Genomic DNA, 25,870 nt, shown 5'->3' with positions numbered 1-25,870 from the left:
GAACCATCAGTTATCTGGTCGGTTGCTGGTGGCTTCTGTCCGCCTTGTCAGCTTTAATTGGTAGATTTCTCCCTATGCCTCAACAAGCAGAGATCTATCAATCAAGGCATGTGTGGTGGGGAGAAACCCCCGGTAACCACCCTGATGGGTTGTGGTTCAGGCAGCATAAAAGTAATCACAGGTTACCTTTAAGGTAAGGCTTACAATAAAGCAGGGGACCTCTTACACATTCAACTTTCATTTACATTTTTGGATTATAGTAAATAATATTAATTCATTGTAATAACTAATTCATTGTAATAAAAAACATGCAAAAACTTAGTGACGTGGTCTCCTCGGTTTATTATTACAGTACAGGGTGTGTTTAGAGCTGGAAATGTGTTTTCTTTGTTAGTGTTAATAAACCAGTGGTCTGAAGCATCTGAATAATTGAAGGGCAATAAAGCATCCTTAGAATTTGGAAAAGACCCTGCAGAACACAGTCATTCCTCACATTTACCTGAAGAAAGGAAGGTAAGATTTCACTTCTGCTGCAAATATATTGTATTAGGCATTTTTTTCCGTTTTGCATATATTTAACCCTTTCTTAATTCAGTCTTGTGTATAAGAAAATTGGAAATGTAAAAATACCTTACAGTCTTAAATCCACAGACTGCATTAGAAGAAAAGTTACTGAATACCTTCCCAGTTCCCAGCCAATGTTACAGTAGATGTACCCAACAAGGGGTCAAATATTACAGCTGGTTTTCAGGCTCAGAATGGCCCACCAGGGGGTCATGAGCAGTTAGGTGTGGCAGACATGTTCTTGTATTTTGCCATGATCACACATTTTAGGTTGCGATTTTGTGTCTGTGATGAAAGGGGATGTGGAGGATATGGAGATCATCACCCCCCCCCCCCCCCCCCCCCCCCCCGCCATCTTAATGCCCTTGTGTCATTATTACCCCCTCCCTCTGATCCCTTTTTGCCATCATCAGAGAATGGAAAAATGGGATCAGAGGGAGGTGGGAATAATGGCACAAGGGCATTAAGATGGAGGGGGGGGGAGGGATAATGGCAAAAGGGGATCAGAGGGAGGAGGAATAATGGCACAGGGGGATTAAGATGAAGGGGGGGGGATAATCATTACCCCCCCCCCCATCTTAATCCCCCTGTCCCATTATTCCCCCCTCTCTCTGATCCCCTTTTGCCATTATCCCCCCCCCCCCCCTCCATCTTAATGCCCTTGTGCCATTATTTCTCTCCCCACCCCCATCTCCCCTCCAATCCCCCTGGGTTAATACATACCAATAACATCCCTCCCATACACTTGGTTTTTACTTTTTTTTTTTTACATTACCCAGCCTTTTTGGGTATACAGCGCGTCCCATTCCCGGAGTCCCGTTCGGCGGCGCCACACTGACGGGTGACGTAAAGTAGCCAGTAATGTAGCCGGAGCTGCGGCCATGGTTCTTTACATAGAGCTGCCCTAGGGGTATGCGTACCACCGGTTTAGAACCCCTGTTCTAAAGCGATATAACTAAAGCGGAAGGTCCAATTAGATGATTCCTATCACAATGACTGCAGAAGTCAGCCTACTCATTACTCAATGGAGAACAAATAGACAACCCCTACAATACCAGACCTTTCCTTCATTGATAATTGATAATTCTCTTCAGCTCTGTAACTAAAACATAAAGCTGATAGCACATATCATATTACACAGACAAATCGCATTCCGTCCTAGTGCTATTTTATTCTTTTTTACACGTCAATACATACATTTTTTTATACTGGTTTATTTATTTTCTGCATTTGTTACGACAAGTGTGAATAGTAGGACCTCTCAGCAAGGGAAATCTGTTCAATTAGAAAATATATTTTTTTTTTATCAGCCTCAAGACCTTTTGGGTGGAGATGAGAGAGAGAGAGAGAGGGAGAGAGAGAGAGAGAGAGAGAGAGAGAGAGAGAGAGAGAGAGAGAGAGAGAGAGCAAAGTGCTGAAATAATTTGTTTTCACAGTGCACAGATCTTATAAGAAACAAGCACAAAATCCTGCCTGCTTTCCAGTCTCTAAGAAGAATGAGAATAATTGAAAATACGGTAATTTGGAAAATGGACTAAAAAGTGTTTAGGTTATTGTGTCTGATGAAACATTCCTTTGTGTATCATCACACACTTCATAGGACATTAAAGAGAAGGTCTAAAGAGAAGACAGGACAACTGGAGAAGACTACTGTATTTGAAACTAATCGGACAGAATGTCATAATTTAACATCAGTTTTATGCTAAATGTACATGACTAGATACCATGTGATCTCTTCAGCTTATTACAGCTCTGGGTACGTTTCATCCTGGAAATCTGTCGTTAGGTGGTGGCTCCATTGACCCAGTGAGGCTGGCAATGTTAGCAGTTAAAAGCACATAAGAAGACTCGGAAGCAGACCATGCAGAATTGTCAGGTAGAAGATTTATTGGGAATAGCAGAAGGTAAGATTTGCACTGACTTTTTTTTTGTCTAAACAGTATTGTGTGATACAAATGAATTATTAGACTTTCTCTTGCATTTCTCTTATACATGAAGCAGAGTGCAGGATGACTTCTATCTGTAATTTATACCGGGGTTCTCAACCTCTATTGCCAGAATATCCTTTAGCAGCCCAATTCCAAATATTGTTCAACCCCCCCCCCCCCCCCACCTATTTGAATATAGTGCAATTTATATGTTTTTCTTTAATCCCTATTCTCTCCCCAGGCCCCCTTCTCCTCTTCCGATACACATATATATATATATATATATATATATATATATATGTGTGTGTATATATATATATATACATATATATATATATAAATGGATGTAGGCAGCACACCAAAATAGGTGAAAAAATAAGTGCTTTATTCCAAGGAAAATTGACAACGTTTCAGCGATCTCATTTGAAAATGGCGGTGAGAGATCGGTGAAACGTTGTCAATTTTCCTTGGAATAAAGCACTTATTTTTTCACCTATTTTGGTGTGCTGCCTACATCCATTTATATTTAAAGAGGACCGGAGCACCGAGGTTCAAGAGCTTGCACCCAACCATCTGAATACAAGGAGGTGCTGCTTCATATGATAATTGTTATATATATATATATATATTTGCCCTAGGTTGAACTTGATGGACTCTTGTCTTTTATCAACCTTACGACCTATGTAACTCACAGGTGGAGTTGTTCCCTTTTCCTTTTCTTCACTGTCCAGCCTAGACTGCCATTAATATTTCTCCTGGCCAAGACTTCTCCACAAAACCTGCCAGACAAACATTTTAGGCTCCTTTCTCCAGAACAATGCCAACCTCTTTACAAACTCTCTGTCACAAGTAGCGCTGCAGCCCACATGCGAACGCCGGGCTCTCACTCTCCTCTCCGCATCTCTGTCCCCTCCACTGTTCCCTGCTCCTAGAGCGCGCATGCGCCGGCTACCTCAGACTTAAAGGGCCAGCGCACCATTGATTGATGCATGTCTGGTCCTGTGTCTACTTAACTTCCTGCCTTTGCTGGATCTATGTGCTTACTAGCCCTAGAGAAAGCGTTCCAGTTGTGTGTTGATTACAGTGTTCCAGACCTCTAGCTTCGTTCCTGACCACGCTCCTGAGCCACCTGCCCTGACCTCTTGCCTGTCCAGACTACGAGTTTGCCTCATCTTACCTGTGCCATGTAACACCTCAGCAGCCTATGTGGAAGAGTCGTATCAGGGGTAGCGACCTGGGTGCCGACTGCCACAGCAAGTCCATCCCGCTTTGCGGGGGGCTCTGGTGAAAAACAGCAGCACCTTAGACTCCGCTCCCTGGCCCACCCCATCATCCACACAGGTTCAGCGGATTCACTGCTCCACTGCCGTTACACTCCCCAGCTTTGTGCCCCAATATATAAGATAGGCCTCCTCTGTGCCCCTATAGTTGTAGGCCTCCTCACTGCCCCCATTTATAGTTGTAGGTCCCTAAAATGCCCCCATATACAGTTGTTGGCACTCATGCTGCCCCATGTAGTTGTAGGCCCTTATACTACCTTGCTTGGTTCACTGCTTGTCTGGTTAGGAGCCCTAACTGCTTTGTCCTATAGCAGTAGGTCCCAGATCTGGAGGAGTTGTGGACCACCAAAGCTGGCCACAGCAGCTCGGTGCCCGAATTTCTCCTCTGCTATCCTCCTGCTCTGCTCTTTGTTGCAATGATGTCAGCGTACCAGCAGCCATGGCTCAATGGTCGTGGCCACTTTAGAAGCAGCGAAAAGTGGCTGCAGCTGCCTTTACAGATTTTTTCTGAGTATCCCCAGGAGAACTGGTAAGTACTCCTGGGGGTACATGTACTTTATACCCATAACATTATAAACATAACTTTGATGGCATACAATGAAGAAGTGTAGTTTTAACTGTACCTACACTACACAGGAGATGTTGCTATACAGTATCCCACATAAGTGAGTACATCCCTCTTTTACCATATCTTTTCCTGTGACAACACTGAAGAAATTACCCTCTGGTACAATGTAAAGTAGTGAGTGCACAGCCTGTATAACAGTGTTTAATGTATTGTCCCCTTATAATCATTCAACACACAGCCATGTGTCTTAACCTTGTCGACAAAAGTGAGTACAGCCCTAAGTGGAAATGTCCAAATTTGACCCAAGGTCTGAGGTGTGAATGGGGAGCAGGTATCTTAAATTTGGATTTATCGCTCTCACACTCTCTAATACTGGTCACTGAAAGTTCAACATGGCACCTTACAGCAAAGAACTCTCTGTGGATCTCAAATTTTTATTTATTTTTTGCTCTACATAAAGATGGCATAGGCTATAAGAAGTTTTCCAAGACCCTGATACTGAGCTGCAGCATGGTGAGCAAGACTATACAATGGTTTCATAAGACAGGTTCCACTGGAACAGGCCTTGCCATGGTAAACCAAAAAAGTTGAGTACATGTGCTCACAACCAAGTGTGGCCGTATGTATTTGATTATCATTATCTGATTTATGTACTATATGACCAAGGAGAGCATTATTGTGTACATTTGGGCTAATAACTTGTTTTATAGTATACATTCTGTACTTATGGGAGGGGTTCATGCCCCCCCCCCCCCCTAGTTGTGGAGTCAGCTCGAAGTTTGAGATTTTTTAATAGTTTTTAAAGGAGCTGTTTTTGTATTTATTCATGTATTCTGATCATAATAAAGCTTGCTATATTTTTGGATATTTTGGTGGGTGTGTTTCTCTCTATGAATTGTATATGCACGTGTTCAGTGTTATATCCAAAGGGGGTCTTTGAGAAATAGATGTATGAGTGCTGCCAGCATTGCTGCAGAGGTTGAAGGGGCCTGTGGCCTTAATTAGCATATTAGTGATGGGGGACAGACAGGCAGAGAATATGGAGGAGGCAGGGGAACTGGGTGAGCCGGCTCCCTGCCTACATTGTGCTCTTTAGTGCAATGCAGCAGCAAGAACGCAGTGTTAGAAATCTGCATATACTGAATGGATTTAAGTGGGTTAAGTGACCTACACTATAACACAGTATATTCGGTTAAGTGCGAGTAAACAGGGTGTCAGATTATTTTTCATGGCTGTGTGTTGAGTTATTCTGAGTGTTCACAACTGTTAGGCTACATTCACACTATGGTTTTGGCATATGTTTGCGAGACCCGTGCCGCATCCCATCCATTTAAATGAGCCAACCAAAGTAAGCTAATGACTCCGGTCAAACTGTATATGGTTTTGTTGTCAGACTGAAAATCATGGTCTGGCGCAGTTTATAGTCCAACAATAAAACCTGATACCATTCAAAAATGAGCCAACCTGAGTAACTATCTGACTCATGTAGGCTCATTCAAATTAATGGGATGCGACACAGGTCCGACAAACGGATCCAGCCACCGTATGGCATAATCGTGATGTGAATGCGCCCTTATACAGGCTGTGCACTCTCTACTTTACATTGTAGCAGAGTGTCATTTCTTCCATGTTGTCACATGAAAAAAATATTATAAAATATTTACAAAAATGGGACGGGTATACTCACTTATGTGAGATGCTGTATATACAACCTGCTACAACATTTCTCAATATAAGAGATGCATAGTTTTGTCTTTTGCTTGTTTCCCACTTTAGAACTGATTTTTATGCAGTCTACCACATACATCTCACTGTTTTAAGCCAAAATAAAGAGAGAGTAAAGAAGAGAAAAGTTATTTTCCTGAATATAAATTGGCCAAATTGTAAAAAAGATCTTATTTGTTATGTTTTTAGCAGTGCCATGTAAACATTCCATTCTATTTAGCCTTTATTAAAAGCATACACTATAACAACCATTTTGCGCTGGCATGAGACTGAAATTTTTCCCTGTATGCCTGAATGGCTAGTATTATATACCAAATAGCCTTTCCCCAAAATACAGGGTGGGTCATTTATATGGATACACCTTAATAAAATGGGAATGGTTGGTGATAATAACTTCCTGTTTGTGGCACATTAGTATATGTGAGGGGGGAAACTTTTCAAGATGGGTGTGATCATGGCAGCCATTTTGAAGTCAGACAATTTGAATCCAACTTTTGTATTTTCAATAGAAAGAGGGTTGTGTGACACATCAAACTTGGGAATTTCACAAGAAAAACAATGATGTTCTTGGTTTTAACGTAACTTTATTCTTTCATGAGTTATTTACAAGTTTCTGACCACTTATAAAATGTGTTCAATGTGCTGCCCATTGTGTTGGACTGTAAATGCAACCCTCTTCTCCCACTCTTCACACACTGATAGCAACACTGCTGCTAGCACAGGCTTCCAGTATCCATAGCTTCAGGTGCTGCACATCTCATATCTTCACAGCATAGACAATTGCCTTCAGATGACCCCAAAGATAAAAGTCTAAGGGGGTCAGATTGGGATACCTTGGGTGCCATTCAACTGGCCCACGATGACCAATCCACTTTCCAGGAAACTGTTCATCTAGGAATGCTCGGACCTGACACCCATAATGTGGTGGTGCACCATCTTGCTGGAAAAACTCAGGGAACGTGCCAGCTTCAGTGCATAAAGAGGGAAACACATCATCATGTAGCAATTTTGCATATCCAGTGGCCTTGAGGTTTCCATTGAAGAAGAATGGCCCCACTATCTTTATACACCATATACCACACCATAACATACATTTTTGTGTTCCAACAGTCTTGGAGGGATCTATCCAATGTGGGTTAGTGTCAGACCAATAGCGGTGGTTTTGTTTGTTAACTTCACCATTCACATAAAAGTTTGCCTCATCACTGAACAAAATCTCCTGCGTAAACTGAGGGTCCTGTTCCAATTTTTGTTTTGTCCATTCTGCAGCACCTGAAACTATGAATACTGGAAGCCTGTGCTAGCATTTCTCCTGCGGTGTTGCTATCAGTGTGTGAAGAGTGGGAGAAGAGGGTTGCATTGACAATCCAACACAATGGGCAGCACATTGAACACATTTTTGTAAGTGGTCAGAAACTTGTAAATAAATCATGAAAGAATAAAGTTACGTTAAAATCAAGCACATCATTGTTTTTCTTGTGAAATTCCTAATTAGTTTGATGTGTCACACAACCCTCTTTCTATTGAAAGGTTTCCCCCCTCACATATACTAATGTGCCACAAACAGGAAGTTAATATCACCAACCATTTCCATTTTATTAAGGTGAATCCACATAAATGGCCCACCATGTAGAATCAAAACACAATTGAAAAAACTTTACTTTTGGTTTACAAGTTGAAAGGGTGTATGCAAACCATAATGATTTCTCCCAGACATCATTTGTCTCTTAAAAATCTGCCAGACAGATATCCTAGGCTCTGCGCTTCTCTAGCACCAAATCCTGATCTATAGTTCCCTCAAACAGTAATAATGCCTCATTTGGTGCCCCATTAGATAGGTATGTCCCCACAACATATAGATATCTATTGGTTCCATCAAGGAGGAAGGCCCCCATTTTTTAGCTACATCACCCCAGCAGCCAAATAATTTCTGTTAGGAAGATAGATTCTTAGGTAGGTAGTTCCCCAGTAAGTAGGTATGTTCTTCCTTTATGTATGTCTCCCATTAGGCAGGTTTGTCCCTATTAGTTATTAATATTCCCCACTAGGCAGGTAATTCCTCCAGAAGGAGGTACAGCCCCTAGTAAGCAGATTTGTTGTCGTCCCCCCCCCCCCCATTAACCTGGTACTGTATGTCACCCCAGTAGGCAGGTAGTTCCCAGACCAGCCAGGTATGTCACATTATAGGTAGGTAGTTCCCCTATGAGCCAGGTATGTCCCTCAAAAATGGTAGGTAGTCCCCCTTTGTGATAAAAAATAATGAAAACAAAAAATATACTGTATGCTCACCTTCTCTCCTGTGCAGAGCAGCCAAGTCTCCTGTTTCCGTGTTTCCGCCTCTGCTCTGGTGTAGGTGCCAATGACAAAGGATGTCACCACTTGCCTGTCCGAACCAGAGGTCAGACCCCACTCATGTTGTAGGCCCCAGGCTAAAGCTGCCTGGGACCTACACACAGCTTTTAACTGTATGAGTAACCTAACTGGAATAAATACCCTAATAAGTGTTAAATAATAAATAGCAGTTGTGCATTTATGCTGGGGGAGGAGATCCTGCGCTTGTGGTCCATTGCTAAGGGCAATCCCAAACATAAAATTCTTACAATGGGGGATGCCTGCAGCAGACTACAAGTGCCACGATGGCATCCTACACCAGATGAAAGGTGTGGATGTGTAACATATAGAGTAATACATACATTTCGGTGCACTACTGTGGTAGATGTAAACAGTGACATATGGCTAACCCTCAAACTGATGTTAAAATTGAGACATTAGCCAGTATATCCTTATATGAAGGACATACCTGAGCTCACACACCAACACCAAGGATTCTCAAGTGGCACGGGACCTGACACTAACCCTGCCGTACGGGCAATACCAGGGACTAGTGGGCAATTACAGCAGCATTAGGTCCGGCAACACATTAGCCAACTTGGGTGGGGCTTATAGTCTGCCTCCCTCCTCCCATTGTATGTGTGCCCAGCCACAGTGGAGGTAACTGGGAGCAGGCTGTGAGTCGGACCTAATGCTGCTGTAATTGCCCACTGGCCAAGGAATATAATAGTTAGTAGAACTCTTTGCAAGCTATTGCCAAAGCTGCATGGTTGACTGCATTGTCAGGCTGAAAAGGGGAGTCCGCTGAGGATGTGAGAGACGTCAGCCTGGAAGGGAGCCAAGGAGGATTGGCTAGAGACTGACAATTCACTGGAAAGGCTTTACAGTAGATTGTGTTGCGTAACAGCTTGGAATAGACTGGTAAAGATAGTGTGTGGCAGCAAGTTGGCAGCCCTGAGACTTGTGTTGTGATCTGGATGGTTCAGTTCTGTACTACCATTGGATGGAAGAGCATGGTGAGTTGGGGAAGCACTCTTGAAAGTTACCCTTCTTTTAAGTTCTGGGAAGCAATATGGTGTTATCACTGTCACTGTCACTGTTATCAAGCACTTCGTGCCACTGTTGTGTAAAAAAAATTCTTTTGAAACTAATCTGCAACAGTTTCTTTAAAGGGTGAACTATTGACCACCATTGCATATATTTTGCCAAAGATTATATACCGTAGGTTTTATAGGGTAACTCAGATGCTTTTTTGAAAAATGACAATTTTTTCTAAATGACAATGATTTTTAATTTGGCAATTAAATGCTTGAACAAGGCATCATTCTCCCAACTACCGGTCTTTTATAGCTTCCTTTTTTTTGTTTCCACAACCCCTGTCTCCAGCACGAGACCCAATATAATATTATTCTATAGCACTGGATCTCACTCTGGAGAAGAAGTGGGAATCTTCATCCATTATTGTACAGCTGGGAGAACAGTGCCTTGTTCAGGCATATAGGCACCCATTTTAAAATGAATGTGATTTAGGAAATGTAACTGCTTATTTTTCATGAAATTGACAATACAATTGTAGGTTCGCTTTAAGTACAAGTGTCTGAATCAGGACTGGATTTTTGGGGTATTGACACGATATGCTTACCGTGTTTTTTCACATATTCACAGCTTCTATGTAATTAATCCACCATAAATAAAGAACAAGTGACTTGGACCAAGGCAAACAATAATCTTTGGGACCTTTCACGTTCTTGGACTTCAGGTAACTTCCTTTGCCACCTGTTATTAGAATATTCATATGTTATTTGTCCAGTGGAACTACAGTCACAAAATTTGTTTTGTATTTTTCCATAGATTGGTATGGACAGAGTCACACTCATACATTGCCACATTTAAAGGGGTACTCCACTGGAAAACATGTTGTTGTAAATCAACAGATGACAGAAAGTTAAACATATTTATAAATTACTTCTATTAAAATCTTAATCCTTCCAGTACTTATCAGCTGCTGTATGCTCCACAGGAAATTATTTTCTTTTTGAATTTCCTTTCTGTCTGACCACAGTCCTCTCTGCTGACACCTAGGAACTGTCTAGAACAGGAGAGATTTGCTATGGGGATTTGATCCTACTCTGGCCAGTTCCTGACATGGACAGAGGTGTCAGCAGAGAGCACTGTGGTCAGACAGAAAGGAAATTCAAAAAGAAAAGAACTTCCTGTGGAGCATACAGAAGCTTATAAGTGCTAGAAGGATTAAACATTTTTTATAGAAGTCATATACAAATCTGTTTAATTTTCTGGCACCAGTTTTCCAGTATAGTACCCCTTTAAGCTCAGTCATTGAACCCACAATTGGGATTGCTACCTATCAGACATTTACAGCATATGATGCTGATATGATATTAATGTCTAAGCTAGATAATTTATCTGTGGAAAGAAATTAAAAACTTAGTGTTTACTCAGCATAAAAATGATATGCTAACTTAATTCTGTGGCTCAGTATGGTTACTAGTATCCTAATTTAATATTGATTATGTTATGTTTCACTACTTTTAAACATGTTTTAAAATTGCTTTGCCGCGCCATATTCTGACACCTATAACTGATTTGCTTTTCCATCTTTACAGCTGTATAAAGGCTATATGACTCCTAGAAGACCTCAGAGTCTTATACCAGATTTCTCTGGGGAACTGCAACAGTTGGGAAGCAGAACAACTTTTTAAGACTAATCAATGACAAGTCAATGGCCTATTGATCAGATCCAGATTTGGCAAATCTAACTGTAGATTAAACATTCATATTACTTACCCTTTTTGCCTTGTACTAAACAAGTGCATCTCATTTAAACTAACAGTTGTCTACAATTAATTAAATGGAGCCATTTCCATACTTTGGACAACTCTACCTTGTCCTACAGATGTTCCCCAAATAACCCCTTTATTTGCAGGTGTACCTGAGCTTGGGCAAAAATGGTGCTAAATCAGCAGACAAAGAGTAAAGAGGAACAAGCCATAGTCAGTACAAAGAGAGCAGCGAAGTACAAAATCAGAGGCAAAACAAAAGTCAGGACAGGCAATTAATGAAACCTAGAGGGTGACACAGTACAAAGTCAGCAAAGGCAAAGTCAGGTTACAATCAGAGGTCAGGTTACAGGGAAGCAAAAGCAGAGGATCGCTAATGCTGGGATAAACCACAATCATGGGCACAGGCTGAGAACACTGAGGAGCTTAAGTATTCCACCTCTGGAGAGGCATGAGCACCAATGCTGAAGCTGACTGGCCCAATGCTAATACCTCCTTATTGGCCAGGCAGTGCTGTGGTACAATGGTCATCTCAAAACTAGATAATATTGTATGTTGAGGGACCACTGTATATGTATTCAGTAATATATAATTCTGAGTATGATTGCTTAGTATTTACTTGGTCAGTTTAGTATACCATTCTTGTTTATTGGCATAGAGGCTTTTTTCTAATAAATTTGGCCTATTGTATGTATTTTAAAATGTAAGGTGTGTATATTTTTCTTGCTTATGTCTTTAAGATTAGAATGAAACATACTTATAAAAAGATATTGTCGGCCATCTCCAGTCGTTTATTATTTGCCCTACATGGCGCTGCTATGGTGACACTACTGGTGCATTATACGGGAGAGAAGTCCTTCTGGATTCTTTTTTGTGGAGTATTTCTCTTGTTCATTGAGATGATCGTGACACTGAAAATGACAAAACATGGAGAATGGAAATGGTAATATGGACCACAGGAAACCTAAATCATACACATGGTTCCTATATAGAGAGATAGACAGACAATTCCTTTTAGTCAACATTAATAGGTGATATACAGTATTTCGAGCACTTAAAGTTCATAGGAAAAAATATAAAAGTAAAACTAGCATACAGTGTATATATGTTTTTAATAGAGGAAGGGGAAAAAACTGCTCCCAGACTGGGAACATAAGACCGGTAATGTTGAAATTCATTCCTTTCAAAACACGACCAAGCAGACATAATAACACCATAAAAACACTTAAAATGAATGGCATATTTTTAAAAGCACTCAGAGGTTTTCCCACAAATGAAAAAGATGGCTTTCAGAGTCGGCTATAACACCTATTGACAATAATGGGAGGGAACAAAAATGGCCAAGCACAGGGAGCAACACGGTTTACATAACTATGGTAGGGAGATAAAGAATATGTTGTGAGGCTACCTAGGGAGCCATCTATTTAATTCCTGGGCTAACCCCTTTACAAATGCTTTTTTTTAAAAAGTTGTGTTTTTTCAAAATTCAGTAAGCAGAAACAACTGTGAATTATTTAATCAGCTTTTTTTTTTTTGTCAGATGCCATTTGGACTACACCTGATTCCCAGTACCAGTGTCAGTTGGCCATTTTACAGACTAAGCCCCTGCTGCCTGATCTTCCCTACCTAATCCTTGTGGGGGAGGAAAAGCAACAAAGGAGGAAGCTTCTGTCCTCCTACCCCATCCTTAAATCCTGACCCCATATCCCCTCCTCATATCCCGACTCCAAATCCTCTCCTCATATTCCAACCTCATATCCTATCCTAATATCTCGATCCCATATCCCGTCCTCATACTCCATCCTCATATCTGTCCCCATATCCCGTCCTCAAATCCCGTCATCATATCCCAACCTCATATCCCATCCTCATATCCTGTCCTCATATCTAATCCCCATTTCTAATCCTCATATCCCGTCCTCAAGTGGAGATGAGTTGTGATGAATATTTTGTAAGCTGAAAATAAAAGGGGTGTGTCTTAACGGGCGGGCGTGTCTTTGCAATTTGAGGCATGGAATGCGGGGAGGGTGTGGACCGATGCATTCACCAGGAGATGCAGAGCGGAGCTAGTGGAGTAAGGTACCGGAAGTCCTATATACTTACATGGGACTTGAAACAAAACCCCATCCTTTACATATGGGCGTAGGTTAGGGTTAAATTAACTATTACAGTGGGGATCAAAAGTTTGGGCACCCAGGTAAAAATTTGTATTAATGTGCATAAAGAAGCCAAGGAAAGATGGAAAAATCTCCAAAAGGCATCAAATTACAGATTAGACATCCTTATAATATGTCAACAAAAGTTAGAAGAATGGGCAAAGATACCTCAAACAAGAACTGAAAGACTCTTGGCTGGCTACAAAAAGCGTTTACAAGCTGTGATACTTGCCAAAGGGGGCAGTACAAGATATTAACTCTGCAGGGTGCCCAAACTTTTGCTGACGCCATTTTTTTGTTTTCGGTTATTTTGAAAGTGTAAATGATGGAAATAAAATCTAACTTTTGTTGACATACTATAAGAAGGTCTAATCTGTAATTTGATGCCTTTTGGAGATTTTTCCATCTTTCCTTGACGTCTTTATGCACATTAATACAAATTTTTACCTGGGGTGCCCAAACTTTTGATCCCCACTGTATACATATTAACTTGACATATAAGTAACATGTGACCAAGTATTATCGAAATATCTCCAGCCATACAGAAGTAATGCTGGAACATACATTTCCCATAAATTTGCATTGGACTTTCAACAAAAACCCTGATCCTCGCAAATGGGAGTAGGTTAGGGAAAAATTGACTATCCTAAATTTTAGTGGACATATAAGTAACATGTGACCGAGTATTATCTCCAGCTGTTTGGAAGTTATGCAGTAACATATGTTTCCCACAGACTTGTATGGGACTTTAAAGAAAAACCCTGACTGCAAATGGGAGTGGTTAAGGGTTAAGTTTCATGTTAATATCTTTAGTTGTTTGGAAGTGATGTTAGAATATACACACATACACATATACACACATACATACACACATAGTTATATATATATATACTAGCTGAGTACGCCGCTCTGCCCGGTTTTTCCTACTTAATCCTTGCGGGGGAGGAAAAGCAACAAAGGAGGAAGCTTTTGTCCTCAAATCCTGACACCATATCCTCTCCTCATATTATGACCTCATATCCTGTCCTAATATCTCAACCTCATATCCCATCCTCATATCCCGACCTCATAGCCCAACCTCGTATCAAGTCATTTCCCGACAACCTCATATCCAATCCTCATATCCCATCCTCATATCCTGTCCTCATATCCCGTCCTCATATCCTGACCTCATGATGTGTACAACAACTGAAAAGCTAATAGTTGTTAGCCAGTTAGGGTGAGCAGAGCACTAAAAGCCACAATCACCTGCTATTAGTACCTAATACAGGTTGCGTAGCGGAGCGTATTGTCCTCTATTAAGTGTAACCTGTACATACATAGGTGATGTACGATTTTGTTCCTGTTAAAGTCTTAAGGGCCTAGTTACTGTGAACGGCCATCCAAAAGTACACACCTGCTTCTGTTCTAGACAAATACTGTTTTAGGTGTAGTGGAGCGTATTGTACTCCCCTCATAAGTGAATACGACGTACGTGCATCTACGTGGCGTACCATTTTGTTCCTGTTATAGTCCTAAGGGCTTAATTACTATGAAAGGCCAGCCAAAAGTACACACCTTCTGCTGTTCTAGACAAATACTGTTTTAAGTGTAGTGGAGAGTATGTCAGGCTAATTATATATACTAAGTATGTCAGGCAGAGAAGTGTCAGGACGTGCACAGAGGAGTGGCAGAGGCCTAAATTTATCAGGCGCAGGCAGAGGTTACAGCAGACTAGGGGCGAGTGGCAGCAGGAGTCGCAGTGAGAGGCCTGAGCTCCCGGTATCAGCTAGCGGTCGTGTCTCGACAAACAACCCATCTGCCATTATTGACTGATTAACTCAGTAATCCACTTAATCACAAGTGACATCTAATATCCCCAGTCAACAGTCGGTGGGTTCCTCAGACACAACCCTAAGTTGGCATGGCCCGGGAGCAGTCCCTGTCCTCCAATTGCCTCTGTCCTATGCTGTTCCCTCCCCCATAGAAGTATCCTATGCTGTGGGTTCAGCTCCACTTTTTAGTCAGGATGATATCTTAGAGGACAGTCAGCAGCTACTGCCCAGCCAAGAAGTGGAGGAGACATCCCCAGCTTCCTTCGCTAGGCAGGCAAGTAGTGATGAGGAGTGGCATGGTAGGTGGTTTTGGGAGCGTTTAGGCTCCTGAAGCACACACTGTTGAGGAATTTGAGGAGGACATCAGTGACGTGCAGACACAACTCGATGATAATGAAGCCGATTGCACTTGTCCATCGCAATCGTCCATCCTCTCGCAGGTCTGACTCCCCCCGCTCACCTTCCACTGCCATGGCTGCTGGGGCGGGGTGGGGTGTCAGGAGCAGTACCAGCTATAGCAGCAGCAGCCTGAGTCTACAGTCACTGATGAGTAGCTCTCTTCACCCACATAGTAAAGCAACTCATCAGCAGCAGATAGACCTGGAGCAGGACCTGAACCAGCAGGTAGTGGCATACCTTGACATGGCCCTGCCAAAACACTTTGAAGATCCGCTGGACTTTAGCAGCCAAACTTGATTTGGGGCTGCAACTACCAGAGTTTGCCCTGGAAAAGCTGTCCTGCCTGGCCAGTATTGTGCCATCAGAGCAGGTGTTTAGTGCGGTGGAGGCCATAGTAGCTCCAAGTTGAAAATATTTTTATATTAATTTATTTAAAATTTTCAATTTAAATGTTAAAAAATATCTTTAATCTTTTCAATTATGAGGCTCTATGGTCTCGTCAGGCTGCTGCCACTTCCAGGCTGTCATTCTGCCACTATATGGTCTCCTCATGCTTCTGCCTCTTCCAGACTGTGTCATTCAGCCACTATATGGTCTCCTCATGCTTCCGCTTCCTCCAGGTTGTGTCATTCAGCCATTATATGGTCTCCTCATGCTGCTGGCACATTAAATAAAATTTTTATGTTAATCTATTTATAATCTTCAATTTAAAATTTTAAATATATCTTTAATCTTTTCAATTATGAGGCCCTATGGTCTTGTCAGGCTGCTGCCACTTCCATGCTGTCATTCTGCCACTATATGGTCTCCTCATGCTGCCGCCACCTCCAGGCTGTGTCATTCTGCCGCCATTCAGTCTCCACTGACTCATGTCAGTTTTTTGATAGGTTTTCCACCCAAATAAATTCATATCGGCCAAATTTTTATTCAGAAAATTCTGCTAATGGGACAAATTATATTTTTTATAAAATTTGATCATCGCTAGTCCTCGTGTTATCTTTGGAATTACCACAAGAATCCAAAGAAACAGGTTGGAGTGAGAAAATTAAACCATAACTGATTAAATGAGACCTTGAAAGTATGATACACAGTTTCGCAGTACCAGCCGTGTTTACTTGCACGTGCATGGCTTGACATTTTGGACAAGCATTTCATACTGGAAGGATCTACCCAGTACTTCTCCCGGGTCATGCCTGCACCACTGAGAGGGAGTACAATCTGACACCCTACTCTAAAATTGTGCTGCTCTGTGGCCTACATAGGCTGCCCCCACCTCCAGACTTCGTCATTGTGCTGCCATATGGTCTCCTCATACTGCTGCCATATCCAGGCTCTATCATAGTGCCGCCCTATGGTCTCCTCATGCTGCTGCAACCTCTAGGCTCTGTCATTCATTGTGCCGCCATGTGATCTTCTTGTTATATTAATCTTGTAGTTTGACTGTATTTTTTCAAAGTAAACACTTTGGGCACCCAGGACACTCAGTCATGAGCATGGGGGGGGGGGGGGGAGGTTAAAGGTAGAGGCTGGGACAGGCGGTAGCTGGCCTCGCAGAGGACAGCTCAATTTTAAGATACATGTACGAGCTTTTTCACTGCAGCAACTTCTAGCAGTATGTGCCCACTCATCCAACAGTGCAGAAGCTGAACGTGCTCCTGTCCAAGTTGCTGGGGCAGCAGTCCCTCCCTTTTGAAGTGGACACTTGGTCATGAGCATTGGGTTGCACTGAGAGGCAGGGGCTTTGACTTGCGGTAGATGGCCTCGCAGCGGACCGCCAGCTCAATTTAAGATACAAGTATGAGCTTTTTCACTGCAGCAACTTATACACTAAAGCAATTATACACTATTGGAGCTGGAATTACCGCAGCTGCTGGCACCAGACTTGCCCTCCAATGGGTCCTCAAAAAAGGATTTAAAGTTTGCTCATTCCAATTACCAGGCTCTGTCATTGTGCCGCTGTGCGACAGTGATTCTAATAACAATGCCTGTGATCTGCACGTAATACTAAATAACAGTCTTATTTCACACTCCCTATGCGTGTTACAACAAGGCAAAGTGTTCTGAACCCTTATTGAGGCTCTCTGTAGTCCGGAAATAGCCTTTTTTAATAGCGATTTGCTGCAAATAAATTCGGACTGAAACCAAATTTTTTGGGGAAAATTCAGCAAATCGGCCGAATCAATTTAAAAAAAATTCACTCATCTCTAGGCATGGAGCAAAGTTCGCTCCATGCACTAGATGACTGCGGTGCCGCAGCAGAGACCGCAGGGGTTCCCAGCGACGGGACCCCCGTGTTTAGACATCTTATCTCCCATCCTTTGGATAGAGGATAAGATTTCTAGGGCTGGAGTACCCCTATAAGTACATTTCCTAGCAGACATTACAATTTGCAGTTTATAAAACATTTTGCTCTTCCTACGGAAGCAAATTTTCCACCTATGTATACTGTGTTTTTAAGCTATTCATGTTTTTGCATTTACATTTCTAATCCTGGGCTAAAATATTCTCTATATCATGATAGGGTATCTCCGGTGGTGTTTATATATTTATGGACTATGATTATTCCTTCTGTATTTTTGATGGAACTCGATAGCCTAAAACATAGGATGAATATTACTAACCTAACGTATCATGACTGCACTGAAACCGTAAGTATTTATTTGAATACATGCATTCTAAGATGTAAAAGTCAGTGTTTACAGATCAGTATATGCAGGTGTACAGCTAGCCATAAAACATTCTCCTTTTCATGCAATAAAATTACTAATAGTGTTGAGTGGCATAGGCCATATTCGAATTCGCGATATTTCGCGAATATATGGACGAATATTCGGCATATATTCGCTGGATGCGCATATTCGTAATAATAGCGTTTTATGTTCGCATATGCGAAAATGTGCGCGTGCGAAAATGAGCATAAACTAAAATTAGCATAAGCGAAAATTCGCAAATGCGAAAATTAGCATATGCAAATTTTCGCATTTGCGAAAATTCGCACTCCAGTCCCAAACAGTAGTATTAGAGCCTTCTTTACACTACACAAGCTGGAAGCAGAGAGGGGTGATCACTGTGATGTGTACTGTGAAAAAAAAATAAAAAAAATATTCGTAATTATGAATATATAGCGCTATATTCGCGAATATTCGTGAATTCGCGAATATGCGATATTCGCGAATAAAATTCGCATTGTGAATATTCGCGAGCAACACTAATTACTAATGCTCATCTCTAATAACTGTAGTCTCCCTTTGAAAGTTCTCCATTTAAGGGTATGTGTGCTCCCATGCAGACTCTTTGAGCTCTGCACTTAGGGTTTCTTCACATACAGAAAGGGCTCTACATATGTGGTAGACTATCAGAAAGGTGTGCTGCTATATATATGTGGCGTACTCGCTAGTGTTGAGCGGCATAGGCCATCAAATTCGCGATATTTCGCGAATATATGGACGAATATTCGTCATATATTCGCTAAATTCGCATATTCTTAATATTCGCGTTTATTTTCACGTGTGAAATTTCGCGTATGCGAAAACTAGCATATGCGAAAATTTACATAAACCATAATTAACATAAGCGGAAATTCGCAAATACGAAAATTTGCATATGCAAATACGAAAATTTGCATATGCAAATTTTCGCATATGCGAAAATTCACACGCCAGTCTCACACAGTAGTATTAGAGCCTTCTTTACACCACACAAGCTGGAACCAGAGAGGGATGGTCACTGTGAAAAAAAAAATTACAAAAAAAATTAAAAATAAACGAATATTCGTAATTACGAATATATAGTGCTATATTTGCGAATTCGCGAATATGCGATATTCGCGAATAAAATTTGCAATGCGAATATTCGCGAGCAACACTAGTACTCGCAGTGGGCCCTTTTATTCTAGTGGACCAACATAGTCTTCTACTGGGTTTGTTAGGTAGTGAATCCAAAAGAATTTTCTGCTGCATTTTTTAGTCCAGGAAAAAACAAAATCTTGCATTGACATAAGTGTTTAGACCTTTTACTGTACTAAGTTAAATCCTTTGGCATAAATTGGCAACAATTACAGCCTCCAGTTTCCTTGGGGATGATGCCACAAGATTTGTCTACCTTGATTTGGGGATTTTCTGCCATTCTACTCTGCAGATCCTTCCAAGCTCTGTCAGATTGGATGGGGACCATTGGTGGAACCCTGTTTTTAGGTCTCTACATAGATGTTCCACTTGGCTCAAGTGAGGTCATTCACAGAGTTGTCCATAAGCCTCTCCGGTGTTGTCTTGGCTGTGTGCTTAGGGTTCAGAGCACTATGGATCAAGTTTTCATTAAGAATTTCTCTGCGCTTTGTACTTTCCTTAATCCTTCTTTCAACTCTGACCAGTCTCCCTGTCCCAGCTGATAAAAAGTATCCCCACAGCATGATGCGGCCTCCACCATGCTTCACTGTAGTGATGGTATTGGGCAGTGTGGCATTAAGGCAGGTTTGAGGGCAATGAAAGGGTGTTTTTCCCAGTCCTTTATCCTAGCTGAGCTAGCAGAGATGCTCATGAGGTGCCTAATTAATGAGGCCAGCAGAAATGTGGGAAGTCTAGATATAAGGAAAGGAAACAGAATAGTCTTGGCTCTCCCTGGGAAACAGCATGTCGCTGTAGGGGGAGACACTCAGGCCCTGTTGAGGAAGCACACAGCTGGAGCTGTGAGTGGCCCAAGTGACAGTGTGAACTGTGAGTAAAACAGGTTGCAGGGGCACATGTTTTATGCTGGCTGAGGGTAGCTCACCAGTTAGTAGTCAGGGCATGTGTAGTCAGTGACCAGACAGTCTAGGACTTTGGTTTGTTCCTGAGTTATGTTTTGTTTTACCTGCAACCTGTGTAAATAAAGCTGGTGAGGTGCCAGACTTGTATGCTGAACGGTTGTCTGGCGAGTTATTGCGAGGAAACGTGTCCCGTGGCAAGTGACCAGGACGATCCCAGAGCTAATCCCCAAGGAGGAATCCTTACAGGCAGGTAATGAGCAGTGCCTGGTATCCTCCAGTATAGAATTGAGACTAAAAACTAAATCTTTCATAGTGTAGGTCAGGGGTACTCAACTATTTTTAGTGAGAGTCCGCTTTTCCAGGTCTGCCATCCGGTGAAGGTCCGAGCTAAACCCTAAGACCTGGTTCACACCTAGCGGCCACAGTGCCATGCCAGAAATAGGCGCTGCTATCAGGGGCATAGTGTTTGACAGCATTCTATTTATGTATACAGCATGTGGCAGTATTATATTCAGGGGCATAGTGTGCGACAATATTATACCAGGGGCACAGTATGTGGCAGTTATATATTCAGGGGCACAGTCTGTGGCAATATTATACCAGGGGCACAGTGTGTGGCAGTTGGAGAACGGTTATGACTTATTAAGTACTAATTATGTAGAACATATTTAGTACTTAATAAGTACTGTGCCCCTGGTATAATATTGTCGCACACTATGCCCCTGAATATAATACTGCCACATGCTGTATACATAAATAGAATGTTGTCAAACACTATGCCCCTGATATAATACTGCCACACACCTGTCCCTGAGTATAATACTTCCACACACCGTGCCCCTGAGTATATTACTGCCACACACCTTGCCCAAGTATAATACTGCCACACACCGTGCCCCTGAGTATAATACTGCCACACACTGTGCCCCTGAGTATAATACTGCCACACACTGTGCCCCTGGGTATAATACTGCCACACACTGTGCCCCTGGGTATAATACTGCCACACACCACACCCCTGAGTATCATACTGCCACACACTGTGCCCCTGGTATAATACTGCCACAAATTGTGCCCCTGATTATAATTCGGCCTCACACGGTACCCCTTAGTATAAAACTACCTCATGCTGGGCCCCCAAATATTATATAGCCACTTGCCCTGAAGCAAATTTTACCTCTGTGTCCCTTAAAACAATGAATAAGGTGCCCCCACCCCCATCCCCATATAAACTCTCCCACTGTTGAAAAACTACAACTGCCACCATGCAGACAGAAGAGTGTGATGGGAGATGTAGTTTTGAAATAACTGCAGAGATAAAGGTTGGGAAATTCCTGTAATACACTTAATTCCAGGGTTGGACTGGAAGCAAAAATAGGCCCGCACATATTAGAATATGCAGACCATTTTTTTTACGGTGGGTGTCGCAGAAGTCCTTAAAATTAATATATGCTGCATACTCTAAAATCACCTCGGTTTAAGTGGCTCTCCAGCTGTTGCAAAGCTACAACTCCCATCATGCCTGCAAAGCTTCAGGCATTATGGGAGTTGTAGTTTTGTAACCCAGATTGGGGTACAATGTCACCCAACATCACTGCAGAAATTACCAGTGACTCCAGCTCTGATGGGACAGTCAGGAGAATACACAATTGTATAATGACTCACAGGAGATGTCTTCTCTGTTGTCTTTCCTTTTTCTTATTCATCTGGTACTTATCTTCTTTTAGCTCCATCTTCTCTGCAGAGTCTGACGCCTGCACATAATTTCTTACTTTGTTAGTAGATCCTCATCCTCTGTATAAAGACAATAATCATTATAACCCTGCCAGACATCATGACCCTTAAAAATAATACTGCCAGACACTGTTTCCTCTGTTTGTCAGAATCCCAACCCTTTACTCCCCCCCAGACCCATTTTCCCCTCCTCCTGCAGACCCCTAAGGGCTTCTCCACACTGTTGACATTTAGTTGGTGGAATGTCTGCTTGCTGCAGGCACTGCTGAAGCCATCGGCGGTAGGACTGCACAGATGGGCGCCATCTCTATAGATGACAATGGAGTCTGGGGAAATTCCCCCAGAAGAATGGACGTCCACCCAAAGAACGAACATGTTTGTTCTTGGGGTTTACGTCCATTCTTCTAGGGGAATTCCACTGTGGAGATTCCACAATATACACAGAGCAGCAGAAAACCACTGAAAACATTAGGACTCTGCTGCAAGCAGATTTCCACCAGAAGAATGTCCTCAATGTGGATGGGCCTTAAGTCCCCCCAGACCCCTAGGTCCTCTTCCAGACCCCTCTTCCCCCCCCTATAGATACCCCCAGACACCTCTGCCCCCCTGACCCCTAAGTCCTCATCCAGACACCTCTGCCCCCCCTGACCCCTAAGTCCTCATCCAGACACCTCTGCCTCCCTGAGCCCTAAGTCCTCATCCAGACTCCTCTGCCCCCTGACCCCTAAGTCCTCATCCAGACTCCTCTGCCTCCTGACCCCTAAGTCCTCCTCTAGACTCCTCTGCCCCTCAAGATCCTTGCATCATCCTTTACATCCCCCCAACCCCTCTGTCCCCTTCTGTCCTAAAACTCCCCACCCACCAGTACCTCTGCATCATTCTTCTTAAAACTTTTCTGCCCCCCCCAGACCCCTCTGTCCCCTTCTGCCCTAATACCCCTCACCCCCAAGACCCCTGCCTCATTTTTCTTTACACTTTACTGATACACCGATACATATGAATGCCAGAACAGCGGTTGCCACCTCTGGCCGGTTCTCTGGACCGGCCGAGGTCCAGATGACTGGCGGCCGCGGTCCGCCAGTTGATTACCACTGGTCTAGGTGTTAGGTGGTTTTTATTTTTTATTTTTTTTTGCTTTCATGTATATTTTACCGAGGAGAGGCTTTTTCTGTCCACTCTGCCATAAAGGCCAGATTGGTGGAAGTTTCTCCGACTGCACACGATTCTTGGAGCTCAGCTAAAATGACCATAAGGTTCTTTGTCACCTCTCCCCCGATTACTTAGTTAAGTGGGGCGGCCAGCTCTAGTAAAAGTCCTGGTTGTTACAAACTCCTTCCATTTAACCCCTGAAGGATGCAGGGTTTTTCAGTTTTTGCATTTTCGTTTTTTCCTCCTTACCTTTTAAAAATCATAACCCTTTCAATTTTCCACTTTAAAATCCATATTATGGATATTATGCGTCACCAATTCTACTTTGCAGCGACATTAGTAATTTTACCCAAAAATCCACGGCAAAACGAAAAAAAAAAATAATTGTGTGACAAAATCGAAGAAAAAATGCAATTTTGTAACTTTTGGGGGCTTCCATTTCTACGCAGTGCATATTTCGATAAAAATGACACCTTATCATTATTCTGTAGGTCCATACAGTTAAAATGGTACCCTACTTATACAAGTTTAATTTTGTTGTACTTCTGGAAAAAATCATAACTACATGCAGGAAAATTTATACTTTAAAAATGTCCTCTTCTGACACCTATAACTTTTTTATTTTTCCACATACAGGGCGGTATGAGGGCTAATTTTTTGCACCGTGATCTGAAGTTTTTATTGGTATAATTTTTGTTTTGATCTGACTTTTTGTACTGGTATTAGTACCCTTCTCTAGATCTGTACCTCCACAAAATCCTGTCTCTGAACTCTAGACACAGTTCTTTTCCCCTCATTGCTTAGTTTTTACTCTGATATGCACTGTCAGCTGTTAGACCTTATATAGACAGAGCTATTTTTTCCCACAAAAAATTTCAAATCAACTTAATTGACCACAGATGACTCTATTCAAGTTGTAGACACATCTCAAAGATGATCAAGAGAAATGGGAGGCCTCTAGATCTACGTTTCAATTGTCATAGCAAAGGGTCTCAACACTTATGTCCATGCAAAATTAATTTTTCCTTTTTAATAAATAAATAAAAAAATCAGAAACTGGACCCCAGGTATAAATATTTTTATATTACAAAATTGCATAGCGTTTCATTATAGTATGAAGGGGCATTTCTGCCGAAACTGGAATTTACCTATAACTTGATTGGTTCTCTTCGGTCAGTCGGCTGTTGTCAGAAAAAAATCACATTCAGTTGTAAATACATCCTCTGTGTAACTCTTACTTATATTGTCAGGCATAGCAGTTTTCCTGTATGAACCATAAATGAATGTGTTTTAATTGAAGGTTAACCCTCATAATCTTTTAGGGATCCCATCACCAGATTTCAACATCTCAACACACTATAATTAATGCTGAAACATGACTCAAAGAAATCATAGTTTAAATAAGCTGCTGGGACCCGGATAACTAGTCATTAGGGCAATTCCTAAGTAACTACTTACTTGAGTTCCAGTAGTTTCTTTCAACTACAATTTCTCGTGTGTCAGGATTGCGTTCCCAGGGCAGCATAAAACTGGGGACAGATTCATTCCCCTAAAGGAGTACTCTGGGATATAAAAAATGTATCCCTATCCAAATGATAGGGTATAAGTGTCAGTTTGCAGGGAGTCTGACTACTGGGACCCCCTGTGATCTCCCGAACTGCGCCCCGGCTCTCCTTCTGAATGGGCCGTGTCAACCACTGCACACAGCTGTGGTGGACACATACCCTTCATGCATCTCTATGGAAGACCCGGAGTGCTGCACTTAGGTATTTCCAGCTCTGCCATAAAGCTGCATAGAGGGGGTGTGTCAGCTGCAGCTTTGTGCAACGGTCGACACAGCTGTCTTCATGCAGAGAGCCTGGGCATTGGGCAGGAGATCTGATCCTTAGAATAGGGGATACATTTTTATATCCCGGAGTACCACTTTAAGTCACTGTTTGTTGCACAAGTACTGTTGTGTATTTGCTTGGTTTCCTTAATATAAAGATTTATTATACTCTTGCCAGGTCTACAAAAAACATGCCAGAATGGTGCAGGGCTTGGAAGAGTTAATAATCTTGGTTCTGATCATAGGACGTTGGCTGCTGCCAAGAGGTAAAATGACCCGAGCCCAACTCTCTGAGCTTCTTCTGACAAACCTTGCTTTAGGTGCAGATATTCTGGATATTTTACAACTCATGAAGGAGCCATCGGTAAAAACCAACCAGACTATAACTGTGATGGGACTGTGTCTATTCAGTTGGGCAATCATGCAATTCACAATAGTGTTCACCCAAACGTTGTCTACTTTACCTCCAGACGCAGATGTTGATGGGCGGTTTCATTCATCATCTGAATTAAAGAACTGCATATTGTCTGTATGTTGTACCAGTGAGGTCTGGAGTGTGATGATCTCAGTGGGAATGCAGGATGGACCCTTTCTCATTTACCGTTTGTACTTGGTAGCGAGAGAGGACGTGTTTAATGAATCCATGATATTTTTTATATGCAAAAACATTTTGACAGTTATTATACAAATAGACAGAGTTGTTGTGTTTCTTATCAAAGAACATCGCAAAAGTAAGAAGTTTAAACAATCTCATTTAAATTTAGAATAAACACTGTAAATGTGTAAGAATAAAAAAGTGTATTTAATACTATATTATTTATAAAGCAAAAAAAAGAAGGAAATGTTCTGGCA

At 42.0% G+C, this 25,870-nt stretch overlaps 1 protein-coding gene across 2 annotated transcripts; it reads left to right on the top strand.

Moving 5' to 3' along the window:
* Positions 1–471: 471 nt before the first annotated feature.
* LOC130294038 (transmembrane protein 26-like) lies at positions 472–25,787 on the top strand. Of its 2 annotated transcripts, XM_056543412.1 has the most exons (7): positions 472–513; positions 2,001–2,081; positions 2,305–2,468; positions 10,062–10,155; positions 11,935–12,137; positions 18,085–18,211; positions 25,197–25,787. In XM_056543412.1, the coding sequence occupies exons 5-7, from the start codon at positions 11,941–11,943 to the stop codon at positions 25,785–25,787; spliced, it is 915 nt and encodes a 304-aa protein (XP_056399387.1). In that variant the 5' UTR covers positions 472–513; positions 2,001–2,081; positions 2,305–2,468; positions 10,062–10,155; positions 11,935–11,940. The 2 variants fall into 2 exon arrangements, with proteins under 2 accessions (XP_056399387.1, XP_056399386.1); XM_056543411.1 differs by lacking the exons at positions 472–513; positions 2,001–2,081 and having other exon boundaries at positions 2,226–2,468.
* Positions 25,788–25,870: the final 83 nt, after the last annotated feature.

Source organism: Hyla sarda, chromosome 10 (genome assembly GCF_029499605.1).
Source record: "Hyla sarda isolate aHylSar1 chromosome 10, aHylSar1.hap1, whole genome shotgun sequence".
NCBI lineage: Eukaryota > Metazoa > Chordata > Amphibia > Anura > Hylidae > Hyla > Hyla sarda.
Note: the sequence above shows the minus strand (reverse complement) of the source record. Positions and strands in the feature narration are given on the sequence as shown.